Source organism: Podarcis melisellensis, assembly GCF_964234715.1.
Source record: "Podarcis melisellensis genome assembly, chromosome: 6".
Taxonomy (NCBI): Eukaryota; Metazoa; Chordata; class Lepidosauria; order Squamata; family Lacertidae; genus Podarcis; species Podarcis melisellensis.
The window spans coordinates 33,920,723-33,938,109 of record NC_138538.1 but is presented as its reverse complement, the minus strand read 5'-3'; the positions used below and the strand labels follow the sequence as shown (position 1 = coordinate 33,938,109).

At 43.2% G+C, this 17,387-nt stretch overlaps 2 protein-coding genes across 3 annotated transcripts in view; both read right to left on the bottom strand.

The window, feature by feature from the left end:
* Positions 1–6,508, bottom strand: part of SYT6 (synaptotagmin 6) — a 131,413-nt gene extending 124,905 nt beyond the window's left edge. For both annotated transcript variants that reach the window (XM_081915249.1, XM_081915250.1), the window contains exon 1: positions 5,877–6,508. In XM_081915249.1, coding sequence (XP_081771375.1) covers positions 5,877–6,021 — 145 coding nt within the window. In that variant the 5' untranslated portion in view covers positions 6,022–6,508. The remainder of the gene's footprint in view (positions 1–5,876) is intronic.
* The window catches only part of LOC309372174 (uncharacterized protein), a gene marked incomplete at its 3' end in the record, with an annotated part of 317,646 nt that overhangs the window by 155,052 nt on the left and 145,207 nt on the right, over positions 1–17,387 (bottom strand). The window lies entirely within an intron of this gene.

Genomic DNA, 17,387 nt, shown 5'->3' with positions numbered 1-17,387 from the left:
CATAGTGGCCTATTTCTGCTGAAATTCACCGCCTTCCAGTACAGTCCTGGTGCCACAATCTGAAACATTCCAGAGCATCCCTTGACTCTTCAGAGCAGCTTCTCGGTGTTTGCAGGAGGCTGCAGTGGGGAGGACAGGGTGGGAATGCCACACTATGAGTGCACTTCCATGGGGAGACCTCTGGCTCCAACCCCCAGTTTAAGAACACAGGAACCTGTATTATACCAGGTCAGACTGTTGATCTTTCTAGTGCAGTGCAGATTCTTATACTGTTTGGCAGCAGCATCCCAAGATTTCAGACAAGGTACTGCCATACAAGGAGATTTTAGGAATTGAACATGGGATCTTTTGCAGGCAAAACAGATGCTTCATCACTGAGTTATGGCCCTTTCCAATAGTCCTAAGCCAACTATGAGATTCCAAGTCAATTGCTATTGGCCAGTGATGGGATGACCAACATCTGCTTGGCAACCACTGAAACCTTGAGCGTAGACTAACTTTTGGTTCTTGCTTGAGTTGTACAGAATATTTTTCCAGACTTCAGAATTCCTTGGTTTCCTCTGCTGTGGTCCACTAAACCTTCTGCTCTAGAAGTGTTACAAGGTTGTAACACATGGGAAATTACCAGTGCGGAAATATGCTGCGTGCAGGCTCAGATAACACAGGGAGATATTAAGGCATCCCGGAAGGAAACCTCTTGTTATCATAGCAAAAGTGCCAGGCATATGTTGGCTGGTTGCACTCAGCCCATTATACAAATGTTCTCATTCTGCCCTCCTGCCACAGTTGTGCAGTCAGGCATTCTGGAGTCATCAATATTAGCCTATAGGAGTCTTTCCTGTGAGCATTGCCTCAGGACTGATTATCAGGGACCACAGAGAAGAAAGTAGGCTAGCATGGCATGGAGCTCTCCAATAGTTCCAAGAGAGTTTCACTGCTGTTCAAAGCGGCGGGAGGGTTTTGTAACTCTGTGTACTAGAAAGCCATGTTTTTCTCTTTCATCCTCTCAATTTGTCCTATCATCAGCTTGTGTTTTATACAATATATGGGCATAAGAATTATGTGTAAAGTATAAAAACTTGATTTTTCAGGTCATCACAAGCCTAGATTGTTTGACAACATACAAATTCATGTATGTGCTCATATAGAAGCAAAGAATGGTCATCTAAATTCATGTCATGGAGTTCTCTAACCTGATGTCTTCCAATCATATCTGACTGTTGACCATGATGGCTGGAGTTAATTTTGCATTTGCTTCTTTTTATGATTTTCTAGATCCATTTCAATCCATGTTTAGGCCTGGTTTCAGGACCGAAGCTGCCTTTTCATAAAAAAATTATACACCACTCATTGTAAAAAAAACACCTCAAAGCAGTTTACAAAAAAAAAAAAAGATTAAAATTACCTCAACTATCTAAGCATCTTTCTTTCAACTGCACTGTTTTGAACCATCTAACAGAGGGCGTTCTCCGTAGTGGCACCCACCCTGTGGAATGCTCTCCCATCATATGTCAAGGAAATAAGCAACTGTCTGACTTTTAGAAGACATCTGAAGGCAGTCCTGTTTAGGGAAGTTTTTAATGTTTGATGTTCTATTGTGCTTTTAATTCTGTTGGGAGCAGCCCAGAGTGGCTGAGGAAACCTAGCCAGATGGGCAGGTTATAAATTATTATTATTATTATTATTATTATTATTATTATTATTATTATTATTATTATTTTTATTTCAGCTTCCTAGGATGTCCCTGAGTTCTGGTAATATGAAGTAGGGGGAAATTATCTGTCCATTTCCTCCTCACTGTGCACAATATTATACTCTTCTTACTTACAAGAGAAAAACACACCAATATTCAGAGGATAGGTTGGGTTATTCACTGATAAAATAGGAGCAATGATGTTATCAAAGTACAAATTTCACTGTTTCAGTATATGAATATTTCCAGATTGTAATGCTCAATTGCATTATACATTAAGCACTATTCCTTTAAGAAGGACTTATCTAGCTCACATTGTAAACTAAGCTTCTGGACACATGCATATACTGGGCACCAGGGGGAAATGGAGCTCTTTCAGAGTGTCCTCCTGGTAACAGCTACTGTGCCACTGACCTCCTGAGAAGTGTGATGGGAAGAGAAGAGAGCATAACTCATGAGGGTGAGGTCTTCAGGCTTGTGAGGGTGGGGGAGGCATTTGGAGGCAGTAGGATTTCTGAATTGGGCTCAGAACATACGAATCATCTGCTGAGCCAAATTCCAGACACCCTTACCTTTTGCCCTGTGCTTTCTAGACAGAGGTCTGTGCTTTCCCAGTCTGTGTCTGAGTGTCTTATCTTTTTGTGCCTTGCCACTTTCCAAGGAAAACCCACTTAATGCTGAACTGGAACAAATAGCAATTTGTTATTTTCCACAGACTTGTTGTCAGTATTAAAGAGCGGGTTTTTGCAGGGAAGGCTCTGAGGCAAGCAAAACAAAAAACACCACTCAGACACAGAGCTTTAAAGTACAGACTTGTGCTACAAACACAGCGCAAAAGGAAGTCTGGATGAGTCCTGAGCCAAAGGGAGTCCATCCATTACTACCAAGGAGAGCTCAGCGCAAATCTCTACATCAGTCATCCTCCACAAGTTCCATGTTTCCCATTCCTTGCTCTGATTGTGCTGTGACATCTGCAGATCTTTTTTTCTTTTCTTTTTAATTGATTTATTTGGTTTTTCAAATTAAAATTTTACAGAGACAATCAAACATAAATCATAAAAACAAGATTCCAAGGAATCTCCTGGACTTCCATCCTTCCCTTTGTTGGTCCTATTATTAAACATTTCCTCCTGCATCTTTTATGATGGTCCAAATCTTTTACAACTCCATTGTGTCCAGAATTCACCCTTAAACTACAAGTGATATTCCAATCCTACTCAAGATTTTAACTGTTTACCATTGTCTTTAAGATGTTATAAATTTTCCCCATGCCTTATTAAAATTTTGGTCTTCCTGATTTCTGATTCTTCCGGTCATTTTAGCCATTTCAGCATAGTCCATCAACTTCACCTGCCATTCTTCTATACAGTTCTTTTCATGGCAGACCTGATAGCTCTGTAACACAAAGACTCAATCTCATGTCTACTGGGATCTAGGTCCATCCATGGGAGCATAGAAAGATGCCTTAGAGTGAGTCAGGTCATTGGTGCATCTAACTCATCATTGCCTACACTGAACTGGCAGTGGGTCTCCACGGTTTCAGACAGGGAATGTTTCCAGTCCCATCTGGAAATGTAGAGAATTGAACCTGGGGTGTTCTGCATGCAAAGCAGATCATGTCTTGCAATACACTGCAAGTCTTGAGAGATCATCTGAATTCTAGCAAGCAGCAAATACTTTCAATTTTTCAGGGAAGCACAGTATGGACTCAGGCACCCTAAATATCTGCACTAGTGCCTGGGAAACTGTTATGGCAGCATTCAAAGCATTGGGGCTGGATGGAGATGTGCCAACTTGGATTAAGACCCAAGCCGGAGAAGAACTTTTAAAGAAAACGGCACTTGCTTCATAATGCCACCAAATCATCTAAGTGAGATATTCCAAGACAGGCAGTTTATGAATTTCAGCATCATCTCTAGTAAACGACACAAGGCTGCTTGTCGAAATCAGGGCATTGTTTGCACTCTGCTGCGAACAGCAGGTCGATGGGCTGCTTTAAAGCAATAGCGAAGCTACCTCAGCAATCAGGTAATCCCCGCTGAAATCACAGCATCCATCCCGATAGTCAGCCGTTTGCAGGGATATAGAGCAATCAACCAGAGATGGGTTCAGGTGAGCAACTCTGAAATGTAAAGTTTTTGTGAACCGCTTCAGAGAAGCAGTTTATTATTTCAGAAATGTTGCTTGCCAGGACGCCTCTTGGTGCCTCGTGAACAGGGTTTATTTTGTACCAGGGTTCAGTTCTGGGTCCTGATTTGAATGCCAAACATTTGTTCAGTTATCCTTCCACATTCCAAAGAAAAGAATGCCAGGCAAGTAAAGTGCAAATCCCATAGCAAGGAGAAAAACACAGAAGAAAACACACACACACACACATAGACACCTGGGACCAGGGACAGGGCTACCAGTCTGTGGCAGATGTGAGTCCAGCTATCTCTCTCTTGCTTTAGAAACTCATCTGCACTCATGAAATTGCAAGGACTCAACTTTCCATTTGGAGCTTATTTGTTGTCACACAAGGAAAGCTGCAGCAAATATCCAACCTGCTGCCCTCCAGATGTTTTGCCAACCAGGTGCTCTCCAGCACGCCAGCTGGGGCTGATGGGAGTTGTCACCCAAAACATCTGGAGGGCACCAGGTTGGCAAAGGATTCCATCAAGCAACAAGCAAAGACTTCCTGTTCATGAAGGCGTCCTGTTAGCTTTCCACAGTCAGGAAAGTCTGGCCTAGGATAGTTGATTTTAAAGCAAACCTTCCCTAAGGGCATGTCAAAGGCAATTCTAGGAAGCAGCTATGATTCAGACCAGTGTTCAAGCCCTGCGGTGGCGAATGTTTCAACAGGCATAAATTGGCTCTACTTGTGGCTGGAAATGGCACAGAACTCTCCCTGGTCCTGTGGGGCACATGGGTGTTGCTGTGCATCTTAATATAAAAATGGCAAGGCAATATAAGGAAGTCTGTGTTAAGAACACAAAAGCAGACCTATCGCACGAGACCTGCTGGATCAGACTGGTCAGATTCCTCTGAGAAACTCACAGACAGACCATAGAAGTAATTGTTGTGGTTTGCCCACGGCATTCAATAAAGGGCAATATTCAGGGCTGTCTTAAGCATATACGGTGCTGGGGTGCAAAGATCCACCCCCCCCAGTTGCCCAGTCCCAGGCATGCAGGAGGGTGGAGCTGGCCAGCCAGCTCAGCGTCTTGCTGGCTCAGTCACCCCCAAATTCGCGGCGCAGAGCCACCCGCAGCAGAAGAGCCTACCACAGCGCTCCAACCCATGGGTGGGCTTTTGCCCGGACTCTCAGGCCCCGGACTCTCATCCTGGCACCCCTGAGAGCCTGGCACCCAGGTGCCCCACACCCCTAGTGCCTATGGGTAAGACAGCCCTGGCAATATTGCTTCTAGTCTGAATGTCCATTTAGGTATCACAGCTAATAGCTGTTAAGAGACTCATCCTCCTATGTCTACTACTGCAGGATTTAAAGAAATATTTTAAACAGATTTTGACCCGGGGGGGGGGGGAGGAGCATAATATCAACCCTAAGAATACTCCTACTATCTAGCATGGGGTTAAAATGAGATTCCTTGATGGCTTTTACTGCCACTGGAAAGTCAAGTTTAACTCAAGTCTCTGAGCTTTTCAATGTAGCACTGCACCCCATTTACTTCTTTGATAGAAGCTGCACTCAGTTAATGAGTAAAATGTACTTTTTTTCTCTTTTACTGCTAACCACAGAGCTGTCAAAATGCAAGGGTATCCACCACCTTGTGATAACTAACAGGTGAAACTCTGAGAACTCAAAGTACACAGGTACACAGACTGAGCTTGATTTCGCTAAAAGACTTCCTAAAAATGGATGCACCCCGCCCTTACACTCTTTGAACAGGGAGGAGGTGTTTCTACACATTCTCCCCTGCTTCCTTCCAGATATTTTGAATATTCTTTCACTTTGAGTATTCTTTCACTTAGCAAACATTACAAGAACTTGCTGTTTCAACAGGTTTCTTCGGACTCCCCCAACAACACACATCTGCAGAGGATTTAAAACGAGATAGAGGGAAATGCCTGGCATAAAGGGGGCATTTGTACAAGCTTCACCTCCACGGTGACCTTCTTCTCCCATAGCATCATGTGAATAGGAGTCAAGGAGCAGTTAACAGGGGAACAGAGGTCACTGTACCTGGCTCAGGGCTGCTCAGGTCTTGAAAGAGGAGGAACTCCTTGCAGGTGTCCAAGTCCAACTGGGGCAGGCTCTTCTTACGGCAAAGGTCGGTGACAATCCGAGCTGCCGTCTGACACTGGCTTTCCTCCTTAGCGACACTCATTTCCCAAGCTGCATCTCCCTTTGCCTCCTACCTGGCTGATTTGCAAAGATCAAAGTAGGAGAGCAGAGTCCCAGTCCCAGTGCCACAAACCCCCGGGACTCAGGACTCCACTAGCGCCTGCATGCCATCGCAGTTCCTCTCTGCCCAGAGACAAACCGTGTGGCACAGGCTGAGGTCAAGGCTGAGGCTTGACCACTTGAGGTCACTTTTGGCACACCACGGCTTGCTGCAAACCAGCCCGTGCCTTCTGATGCTCTTGTTGCGTTCGATAACAGAGAGCTGCATTTACTGCCAAGGCGTGTTCTGCACAGGGATCCTCCTTCTCCTCCTCCTCCCCAGTTCAGTTTGATTCCCTCCTTGCACACTTTCAAAGCCTCCTTCCAGAGAAGCTATTTAACCCCTCGGTGGGTGTACCTTCTGTATCAGGTGGTGGAGGAGACATTGCAGCTACACGTACAAAGGAGAGAACAGGAGCGCTGAGATCTTACAGCACGGAACAGCTTGTCACAACACAGAGCTGAAGCTGAGCAGCACCATTGGCTGCTACACACGCAGCTTCCAGCACAAGGGAGGGAACAGGTTTTATTTATTGGCTTAGCCCAGCCCTAAGATGCTAAGCTGCAAATTGCTAATAGGGGGCCAGCCCTGTTTTGTGTACGGTAATTAGATCACTGTTTTAATTTACAGTACCACTTCTGGGTTCCCACTGTCAGACCAGGCTGTGCAACCAATCCGCACATAGAGAAAGCGCCAATTGTCAGGCATGAGCAACGATCGCATAATGGGCAATTAATACAATACCCTGTAGAAACAAACTCAGGAGTGGAAGAGGAGGAGGAAGAGACTCTAACAAAAGAAAAGGAAAAAACCACACACAAAAGATGTGCCAAGGAGTTTGCAGCCCCAGTCTCGAGGATCATAAGAAAGTGGGTGTCTGGAACAATTCCACTGCACTTACAGTGTCAGATAATTACCTGTTAACACAACTTTGTATAGCTGCGAGACAAATCTCTACAAATGATTATGGAGATTCGGCGTGCTATGCCCTCAAAACATAGTCCTCTCTAATTCCAGGTAGGTGGGAATCAAGTCTCCACGATGCCAAAGAAGAGTCGTGTATAAAGGAAGAAAGTTCAGTTGGGGGTTTCAATTGCATGTGGGTGTGCTGTTTTCTACTCCTGGCATTAATATTACAATTCTACAGCCATTGTAAAATCACTGTTAGGATATGTTGTTTATATAGAATTCCACTATGATTTAACTTCTCCTGCCTTCACGTCTCGCCTCATTTGCCTGCTTCTGATGAGAATGCCTTGGTAAGGAGAAATATGGCAGCTGTCCCATACAGGTGGCCACCATTTCGTATGGGGCTTCTGTTCTTGGTCCCCATGCACATCAGCAGAGCAGCAGGACTGAATGATGGTGATTGATGTGCCGCCTGTATTAAAGACATGGGGAACCACACACCCCGGGACTCAGGACTCCAGTAGTGCCTGCATGCCATTGCAGTTCCTCTCTGTCCATATACAACCGTGCACCACTGGCTGAGGTCAAGGCCACTTGGCCACTTGAGGTCACTTTTGGCACACTACGGCTTGCTGCAAACCAGCCTGTGCCTTCTGATGCTCTTGTTGCATCCAATAACAGATGTGGCCCTCCAGATGTTGCTAGATGGCTACTCCCATCACCTCTGACCATTGGCCACACTGAGTAGCTTGAAGAAATTTGCCCTCAATATCTGGAGAGTCACAGATTCTCATCCTTGCCATATTGTTTTCCATTTGTTTCACCTAGCTCATATAGGTGGCAATACTACCATTTAATTGAGAGTAAATCCCATTGAACTGAAAAGGACTTACTTCTGATAAGCTATGTATACAATTGCATCATAAAATTTTTCAATTGTGTTGTTCCTAGATTAATTTATTCATACTGTTCTGGTTGCCTCGTCAGGTTGCCTGGAGAAGGTGCAGAAAATTGGAACCAGAATGGCCGAGGAGAAAGCATATTTTCCCTGTGAGGAAATGGAGCAGCATTTCTGCTTTAAGGCAGGACTTGCTAGAGGCACATACAGTGGTACCTCAGGTTAAGTACTTAATTCGTTCTGGAGGTCCATTCTTAACCTGAAAACCACTTTAGCTAATGGGGCCTCCTGCTGCTGCTGTGCCACCGGAGCCTGATTTCTGTTCTTATCCTGAAACAAAGTTCTTAACCTGAAGCACTATTTCTGGGTTAGCGAAGTCTGTAACCTGAAGTGTATATAACATGAAGCATATGTAACCCGAGGTACCACTGTAAACTTATGCATGGAGGAAGGTTTTTTTTCTGCCTCCATTATATTAGAACTCAGGACCACCCGATTAAATTGATTGGCTGATGATTTCTCACACTGTTCAGAACATAGAAAGTTGACTTATGCAGAGTCAACCCATTTGTTTCATCTAGTTCAGTATTGTCTACATTGACTGGTGGCAGCTCTCCTAGAATTAAGGAGTCTTTTCCCAGCCCTACCTGATTATGGTAGGACTTCAAAGGAGTAAAAGCCCATGGAAAAGCCTACATGTGCTTTTTCTGATACGCAATGCCAAACACAGGTTGCTCCTTAATTTCAGTGAGCAGTCCTATGGTTTCAGCCTCAAATATGCTGGACACAATAAGAAAATATTAAAAGAAAACAAAGATGTGAGCTCAAGTTATTTGGTTTTGAGGGGGAAGGCAATATTGGCAAATATTCAGTGTTCCTATCCTGCCTTACTAAACCATATATCCACGGAAAAGAGGAGTTTCAAGTCAGTCCTGGCACAAATTAAGTCTCCATTCACACACCAGAAGCAATCCTCTTGTACAAATCTTCCACCCATCACACACTAAACCCAAATATGTTTTGTTTTTTCCTCCCTTTGCCTGTTTGGTTTTCTCCAAGTGTCTCTGATTTCTGAATATTGTACAGCTGCTCTGGGATTTACAGGAAAAATTAATGATGGGTAGCTTTTTAATGACAATATATATGGTATCTGATTACTTGGGTGTGGGTGACTAAATGCTGTGTGGTTAGGAGCTTACAAGGTTTATAGCTGCAGAAACTAAGTGGAGGAAGATAGTTTGGAGACAAATCATTGAACACTTAAAGCATCCTCTTCACACTAAGAACAGCTCACACTTCCCAGAATAAAGGATGACTCACACCACAGCATATACCCCATCACAGGTTAGGAAGTAAAGCAATAACTTTTTTCCATTCCACCCTATGTCCCTTGCATGCAGTACTGTTTCTCTTCTGCTGCAATTCTTCTTCCCTCTACATTATTTGACTCACTGTTTGCTGTGGTGAAATTGTGTAATTTACATAATTTATGTAATTAAGTATGGAATTATGTAAATTACCTTGCCATTATGTTGCTGCTTTTTATTTATTTAAACCAAGTTCAAAGAGAGATAAATGCAACCACACCATCACCCACCACCACAAAATGGTATTATTTATTTTATTATATTGAAAACTTTTATACACATGTGTCTCAAAGCCATTGCAGAATATGGAGGTGGAAGGACTAAAAGTCATTCATCTGCACATCAGCTTTAAGCAAGAAGATTGCAGAGTTGCAACTGACAAGCAATGTAATAAATCAATTAACACTACTTTCCGAACGTTAGATGCCACTATAGCTATATTGATGCAAACCACTCTATGCATTCATCAGAGTGTGAGACAGGAATGGCAAGATGAGATACGCCAGTATTGCACCTACCTTAAGAAATCAGTCTAGGGCTTCAGTCCTAAACACATTTGTGAAGGAGTAAGCCCTATTGAACACAATGAGCCTTCCTTCTGAGAAATCATGCATAAGGGTGTGCTATAATTGCCTATCACAGATGTGACTATGGACAATGACTGCACTATAACAACACGGTTTCCTTGTTACCCTGAAAAAAGAACAGCATCCAAAGCCATCAACTTGAGGCCATCACCTTGTTGAAGCCAAGCAGTTCTGGGTCTAGTCAGTGCCTGAATGGGAACCCCATGTACAGCTAGGTTTCATGATGGTAGGAAAGGTGGGCTATAAAAGTAAGAAAATATTTCTTAAAAAATTGTTTCAATTGCAGGGTCTGCAAGCCTATGCGATGCCCATTGCTTCTCACCATTTCTCTTGGTCTGAAGATCAGTTTAGAAAGCGGGGTACAGGGAAAAAATAATTCATCTGGATTGAACATCAGAAATGACATCGAGGAATCAACTTGTCATTCTGAGTGAAAGGTTATAAAGGAAGAAAAAAATTCAATCAGCCACAAAACATAACCAAGACTAGAATAAAATGCACAATAATATCCCAGAATGTCAACTTAATGAATCGCTTCAGAGCACAGGGAGAAAGTTCTGCCTAGTGGAAGAGGCAGCCACACCAGGCAAAATGTGCCTTTGTCATTCAGCTGCATTCAGTGGCCCTGGTGAAGGTCCCTCCATGTTACTTTACACATAGCCTCCAAAAACTAGAAAAATAAGACATGGTCACATATGCATTGCATATGTTTAGTACACTATATGTCGTTACCTATACGTTTTGTATTGTATATTGTTTTATTATATTTGAAGGTATTATTGTTTTTATATGTGTATGGGTCTTATGTTTCTGGTGTTTCTCCTGTAGGAGAAGACCTCTGATGCAGGCATAGGCAAACTCAGCCCTCCAGATTTTTTTGGGACTACAATTCCCATCATCCCTGACCACTGGTCCCGTTAGCTAGGGGTCATGGGAGTTGTAGTCCCGAAACATCTGGAGGGCCAAGTTTGCCTATGCCTGCTCTAATGTGTATATATTTACACATGACCAAAACAAAACTCATTTTATATCTTGTATTAGAGCCAACAATTCTAGCGACTGAGAGATTTCTCTAGTTCAATTCTCTGAGGATGCATACATTTAAAGCACACAACTTCCCCCAAAGAATCTTGGGAACTGTAGTTTCTTATGGTGGTTTGCTGGGAATGAGTCATGTGCACCTGTTTCTGATGTAAAAAAAATAAAACCCCACCAAGTGGCATATCATTTTCTGGTTTCTTTCTTCAATTTATTCATTCAATAAATTTATTCAGAAATGGACAGAGTCTACAGATCTTTTATCAGAAGGGTGTCTGGAGATTGTAATATTTTCAACTTCCGAGCCACAGAGATCCTGGCTGCTGCCAACACCCAAGTCAAAAGCCCCTTAGAATGAAAAATAATTCATTTGATCATCCCATAAATTAAAATGTGGAGAAGGCTGCACAATACACTTAAATATATTATATATGTCCTGATACACTTCATTCCATATTTCATTCTTATACACCTTCATTGGTTTAACAAGGTATTTTACTAGAATTTCTCACTAAAAATTTCCCCATGTGCCAGAATTCACAGCCAGTAAGCTACTTCTTAGTTTTAAGGATAGTTTCACAAGGTTCTGTTAAGTTTTGCACCCTCTGGGATTTGGGTATGTAGATCTAAAGCTCCTTTTTTTCTCTCTTACAGGTTTTCTATAAAGATTTTCTATCAGTTAATTCCCATATTGAGTTTTAATGCAAAAGGTGCATCAGTGTACTTCAAAATAAGGATTACCTTTTGATAACACTCACCACTCTGCACTATAAATCAAAATCACCACCCCATTTCTTCCAAAATTAAAGTCCATGCACAATGTCCTCTGGGCAGCATAGAACTTATGGTGCACTGCTATGTTGAGATGTTGCCTTTCTGATAGGCTACAAATTGAAACCAGAGGCAGCAGAACTATTTCCTCAAATTCTTCTCTGCATGCATGCCACCATAATAGGTTGTAAAAGAGCTACCCAGCAAATTTGCCGTAGTATGGCGCAAATGCCTTACTAAGCATTTCACTTTCCAAAATTTCAGTTGTCATGACAACATGATTGAATTCTTTTTTAAAGAAGGAAATGCTCTGTGATTAAGTCCCAGCAACTCTACTTTTTAATTAGCTGTAGACCCCATAGCCCATGCAATATAAGCCGCCGTTGCAAATGCTTAAGGATAAGTTTGGGATCAGAGCAGTAATAGTTCGCCAGGCACAAAAGTAATATTATTGGCCTTGACAGCCTGCTAGGGTACAGCCCAAAAGGCTTTGCAGCTACAGCAAGTGAAAAAGTCAAATTTCACAACGTGAGAGGCCACAACAATTTATGGACATTCAACACATTACTAAATACTAGTAATAAGACCCTGTCCATGTAATAGATTTAGCTGTCTCTGTCGCACATCCCCTAAATCAAGGATGGCCAGTGGTCAGGGGTGCCACTGACCTGGTGTCATTTTGATACTGTTAGACTACAACTCCCATCATCCCTGACCATTGGCTATTCTGGCTGGGACTGATGGGTGTTGTACTAGAAGCATCTGGAGGGAACCAGGATGTGGAAGGCTGTCCTATTGAATCTCCCAATGCCAGAGACTACACTTCATCTTTTACCACAGTTTAAATCCACTCAAAGGGATGCTGTGCCTCTCTTCAGCAAAGTGCTTCTCCTCTCCTATTTAAGTGAAATGCATTCCAGGAGGTCTTCTACCAACTGTTCCATCTTTGGGGATTGTTTGGCCTTCTAGTGCTGCAGCACCAGCTGTTTTGTCAAGAAAACTGCAAGCAAATAACTTACGATCAAGTTTGCAAAAATACAAATTAATAATGTGGCCAGATTCAGATTTAGGCTGCTGTTCTAGCTCCTTTTAGGCATTCAAGACCATTGGACAGGTAAAAAATATATTAAGTGACCCATGTTTTATTTGGCTGCCTATGTCTCCAGCTCCATTGTCCTCCTGTATTAGACTCAGTTTATAGCAATGCTGGGCATGATAAAAGGCTTGCAGTAGAATGAATCAGATTTAATCTGAAATTCAGCACAGAAATCTTAATTGCCTACAGAACTCCTTTCTGTCCATTCACCAGTATCTCTCTGCTTTTCAACATCATTAAACTTTTTCTTTGCTGAGTTTACAAGTCTTTTAAGAACTGATTATGCATTACTATCAGGCAGTGCTTTTCCCCCTAAAAAATGTTTAGGGGTACTCTCATTTTCCTACTCATATTGAAATATTGCCCCTTAGTGAGGCCAAACTTAGATTCACAAAATGTTTAGGTGTATGCGCACTGGTATCAGGTAAAAGATGCTTGTTCTCCAATCCCAATCTTTGGGAAGTGGCAGTATTGAAACAAAAAGAAGAGGAGCAGGATTCACTGAACAAGATCTGCCAGTGGAAACCATGTACAATGACTTCTGCTGGCACAACAAGGCTTTCCACCCCCTCTACTCCCCCTCCCCCCACATGCCCTCTGAGACTGACTCTGGGGGCCAGGAGAAACTCCAGAACAGCACATAAGGGGGATCATTCCACCTGGCAAGCTGGAATGGGATGTTGGGACAGTATATTAAATCTGATGTGGTGAAGCCAACATAAACTGACATGGATGAGCTACTATAACAGAGAAATAAATGTTCACCCAACTTCTCATAACAAGTGCTGGGCAATTTGTTGGTATGGCAGCTGTAGCTATATGTATGTACCTTCTTGTCAACTTGTCATACAATTATACAATAATTTCCTGTGCTCTTTGTCTTGCTCATGCATATTCTAGGACCCAGAAAGTCTCCAAAGTCAGCTCAGATAATGACAGCATGCAAGGAAGAATATATCAATCAAGCATTGTTGTTTCAACATCCATTATGACAGGTTTACACATCAATGAAAATCAGACATTTCCATCCCAAGGTTAATTTAAACAAAAGCAATTTGTGTCTCATGTACGATGGTACCAGAATGGTAGGGCTTAAGCTACAAATGGTTCTGTGTACGCCACAGGGAGGCCTTATAAAACTACAACCAGCATTTTATTCACACAAACAGTTAAATGCCATCTTATAAACTCATAAAAGGCCATAGATCAATGGTAGAACAATACTTTGTATACACAAGGTCCCTGGATTAATCCACAACATCTCCAGATAAAAATAATGGACCATCACTGGAAATGACCACTACTTAAGACACTAGAGAGCTGCTGTTAGTTAGAGTGGGCAGTGCTGGGCTAGGAGGAAGAATGGCCTTGTGCTATATAGCACAGCCTCTTATATTTATATGCATTTTTAAAATCCAATAGTAATTAGGTTGCTTGTGAAAGGTAATCATATTTTCAATCTGTCTATTGTTTTAAGACACCAGTTTAGGAACTGGAAAAGATAAGCTCAGTGGTTTCCAATTGCCTCTCCTTTCCCTAGAAGGCACAGAAGGAACAGAAATGTAAACCATTTGGGATAACAACACATTTTAGTTGTTTTAATGGTTTACCGTACACTTCCAGGACCTGAACAGGACATCTCCACATCCAAAGGCACTCACAACTCATACACATGTTGTTTCCATCTTGCAGTCTCTCAGTGGAGCCATGTGGGATATTGCTGGGAGCTGCCAAACAGGTGGTGGTGGCCACATGCCGTTCGACAGGATGAGACAAAATGTACAGTCTAGATGAGGGATGGGGAATCTGTGGCCCTTCAGATGCTGTAGGACAACTCTTGTCTGCTCTGACCATTGGCCATGCTGGCTAGGACTCATGGAAGTTTGAGACCAGCAACATCTGGAAGTTTACAGTTCTTCCATCCCTGGTCTAGACAATATTTTACTTGATGGCAAGGGACTTACTCCCTAGTAAGTGTGTTTAGGGTTGCAGGACCATGAAAGCCCTAACAAGAAGCTGCATTAAGGTATCTGAGTTTGTCTAAATAAATGTCTCACATACATCAGCTCAACTGCTTCTGTCCTAAGAACCAGGAAGAACCAATGTATCTTCAAAGCGAGTCCAATGAAAAGCCTTGCAAAAAGCTGGACTACCCTGTAACTGAAGAAAGATCAACCGCCAAGTTTGTTCTTTGGGAAATTTGAGAAGGTAATTTGACTTCATCAAGGGTGATATCAAGAATTCAAAAAGTCACCTTGGGTTAATTAGTCCCCTTCATTTCCATATCACAGAAGCTTCAGAGCTTTTCAGGTCACAAGAAGAAGGAGATAGTAGCATAAGAATTATTAGGCACCAGGCTACAAAGAGAAAAAGAGGGTGGGGGAAGAGATAGGGAAGTTACTCTTCTCTTGACTTAGTACCTGTGCTATGTCCTGATATAAAAAAAGAACTTAAAACACAGATCAACATTTCTATAATGCAGCTAAACCATCTGCCTTTCTCAGTGCCAAAGATATGTATACAGTACTTTGTTTTTACTTTTAAAATTCAAGGCGGGGAGGGGGACTGATCAGGATTAAGACTGCACTGCCTGGGGAAGGGGTAAACCCTGCTCTCTCTGCAGTACAGTCCCAGAGAAAATGACTCCCTTGGAGTTGCTGTTTCTCAGGAGGGAAGTTCCATTGTATTGGAACAAATTGCAGCCTCCCTCTCAGGGCAAATATTGTGTGTGTGTGTATAGAAAAAAGATTTTTATCATGACCACTGTACAGGGAGGGGGGAGGTATTTTTAAAAAGCACCTTCCCACACAGTGCTGTTTCAGCCCTGATTTTGAAAGGAAAGACAAGACCCATTAAACACACACTGACATTCAGCCATACTGAATATAGAAAACATCAGTACAACAGGTGATGGTGGTATTTTGCAAAGACTGCATATGCCTGTGTGCTTATGGGAATCACATAGTTCTCACAATGGCTATGAGAAGCCAGTAAGCAGAAACTGGAGCTACAGCACTCTCTCAATTTGTGATTCCCAGCCTTACTGCTTCCAACAGTGGGTGTAGAGTATAGCTATTGTGGCTGGTGGCCACTGATAGACTTTATCCTCCACTAATCTAATTCTCATTTAGAGTAATCCAGGGTGGCTTTTAAAGCTTTTTGAGCCATCCAAGCCAGGACAGGCACCCAGCCCCACTCCCCTTTGATTGCATTGAACCCATCTTGGAAGTAATGTGTGAAGAGGTAAAAGGTAACGGTAAAGGTACCCCTGCCCATACAGGCCAGTCGTGTCCGACTCTAGGGTTGTGTGCTCATCTCACTCTAGAGGCCGGGAGCCAGCGCTGTCCGCAGACACTTCCGGGTCACGTGGCCAGCGTGATGAAGCTGCTCCGGCGAACCAGCACCAGAGCAGCACACGGAAACGCCGTTTACCTTCCCGCTATACAGCGGTACCTATTTATCTACTTGCACTTAAGGGTGCTTTCAAACTGCTAGGGGGGCAGGAGCTGGGACTGAACAACGGGAGCTCACCCTGCCGCGGGGATTCGAATCACCGACCATGTGATCGGCAAGTCCTAGGCGCTGAGGTTTTACCCACAGTGCCACCCGCGTGAAGAGGAGCCGCTCCCAATTCTGAATCATCTCCATTGTAACCCTTATTATTATTACCAGAGGACACTTTTAGTCTGTTTTGGCGGCTGTCACTCTTAATTGGCAGATATGTATGTCTGGTGTTTATCCAGAACATTGTATGATGAATTATTGTCTAACCCTGGAAATTTGTGTCCTTGAAGAATTATCTTTGGCAAACAATATATATTTTTCTCCCCTCAGGCTTCGAATAGGCATTTGGCAGTGGATCTTAAAAGTGAAAGTCAAAGGTGCAAGTCAAAGTACCGGTAATGGGCAAATGACTCATGATGACACCACAGAAAGAGAATTAGCCACACTGGGCAAAGGACAAACCAAAGAGTCAAAAATTGCTTCTTAGCAATGCTGCTTTTACTTGGGTCAGTGTGTAAATATTAAGAGGCCATCTACCAAGCAAATGTCTGAAGAACGGGGCACATGTCCATGTGATGCAATCCACACCCACCCATATATGCTCATATATGCCTGAGGGAGTTCCTCTGAAGGTCCCTACTGTCCAGTGGCGTAGCGTGAGTTGTCAGCACCCGGGGCAAGGGAAATAATTTGCGCCCCCTAACCCGTGGATTTTAGCACTCGAGTCTCTTCCACTAGATTAGTTAGTGTGAGTGCCCCCCCAGATGTTGCGCCCGGTGCGGCCGGCCCCCCTGCACCCCCCACGCTACGCCACTGCTACTGTCATTTCAGATCAGACACATTTTACAGGTTCTTGAACCCTACTGTCATAAAAAGATGCTTGTTCTCCAATCCCAATCTTTGGGAAGTGGCAGTATTGAAACAAAAAGAAGAGGAGCAGGATTCACTGAAGAAGATCTGCCAGTGGAAGCCATGTACAATGACTTCTGCTGGCACAACAAGGCTTTCCACCCCCTCTACTCCCCCTCCCCCCACATGCCCCCTGAGACTGACATGCCCCCATGGGAGAAGAACTACAGAGTGTTGTGTGTGCAACCATCATGGCCAGCTCCTGGCAGGGTGGGGGTCCCTGTCGCTTG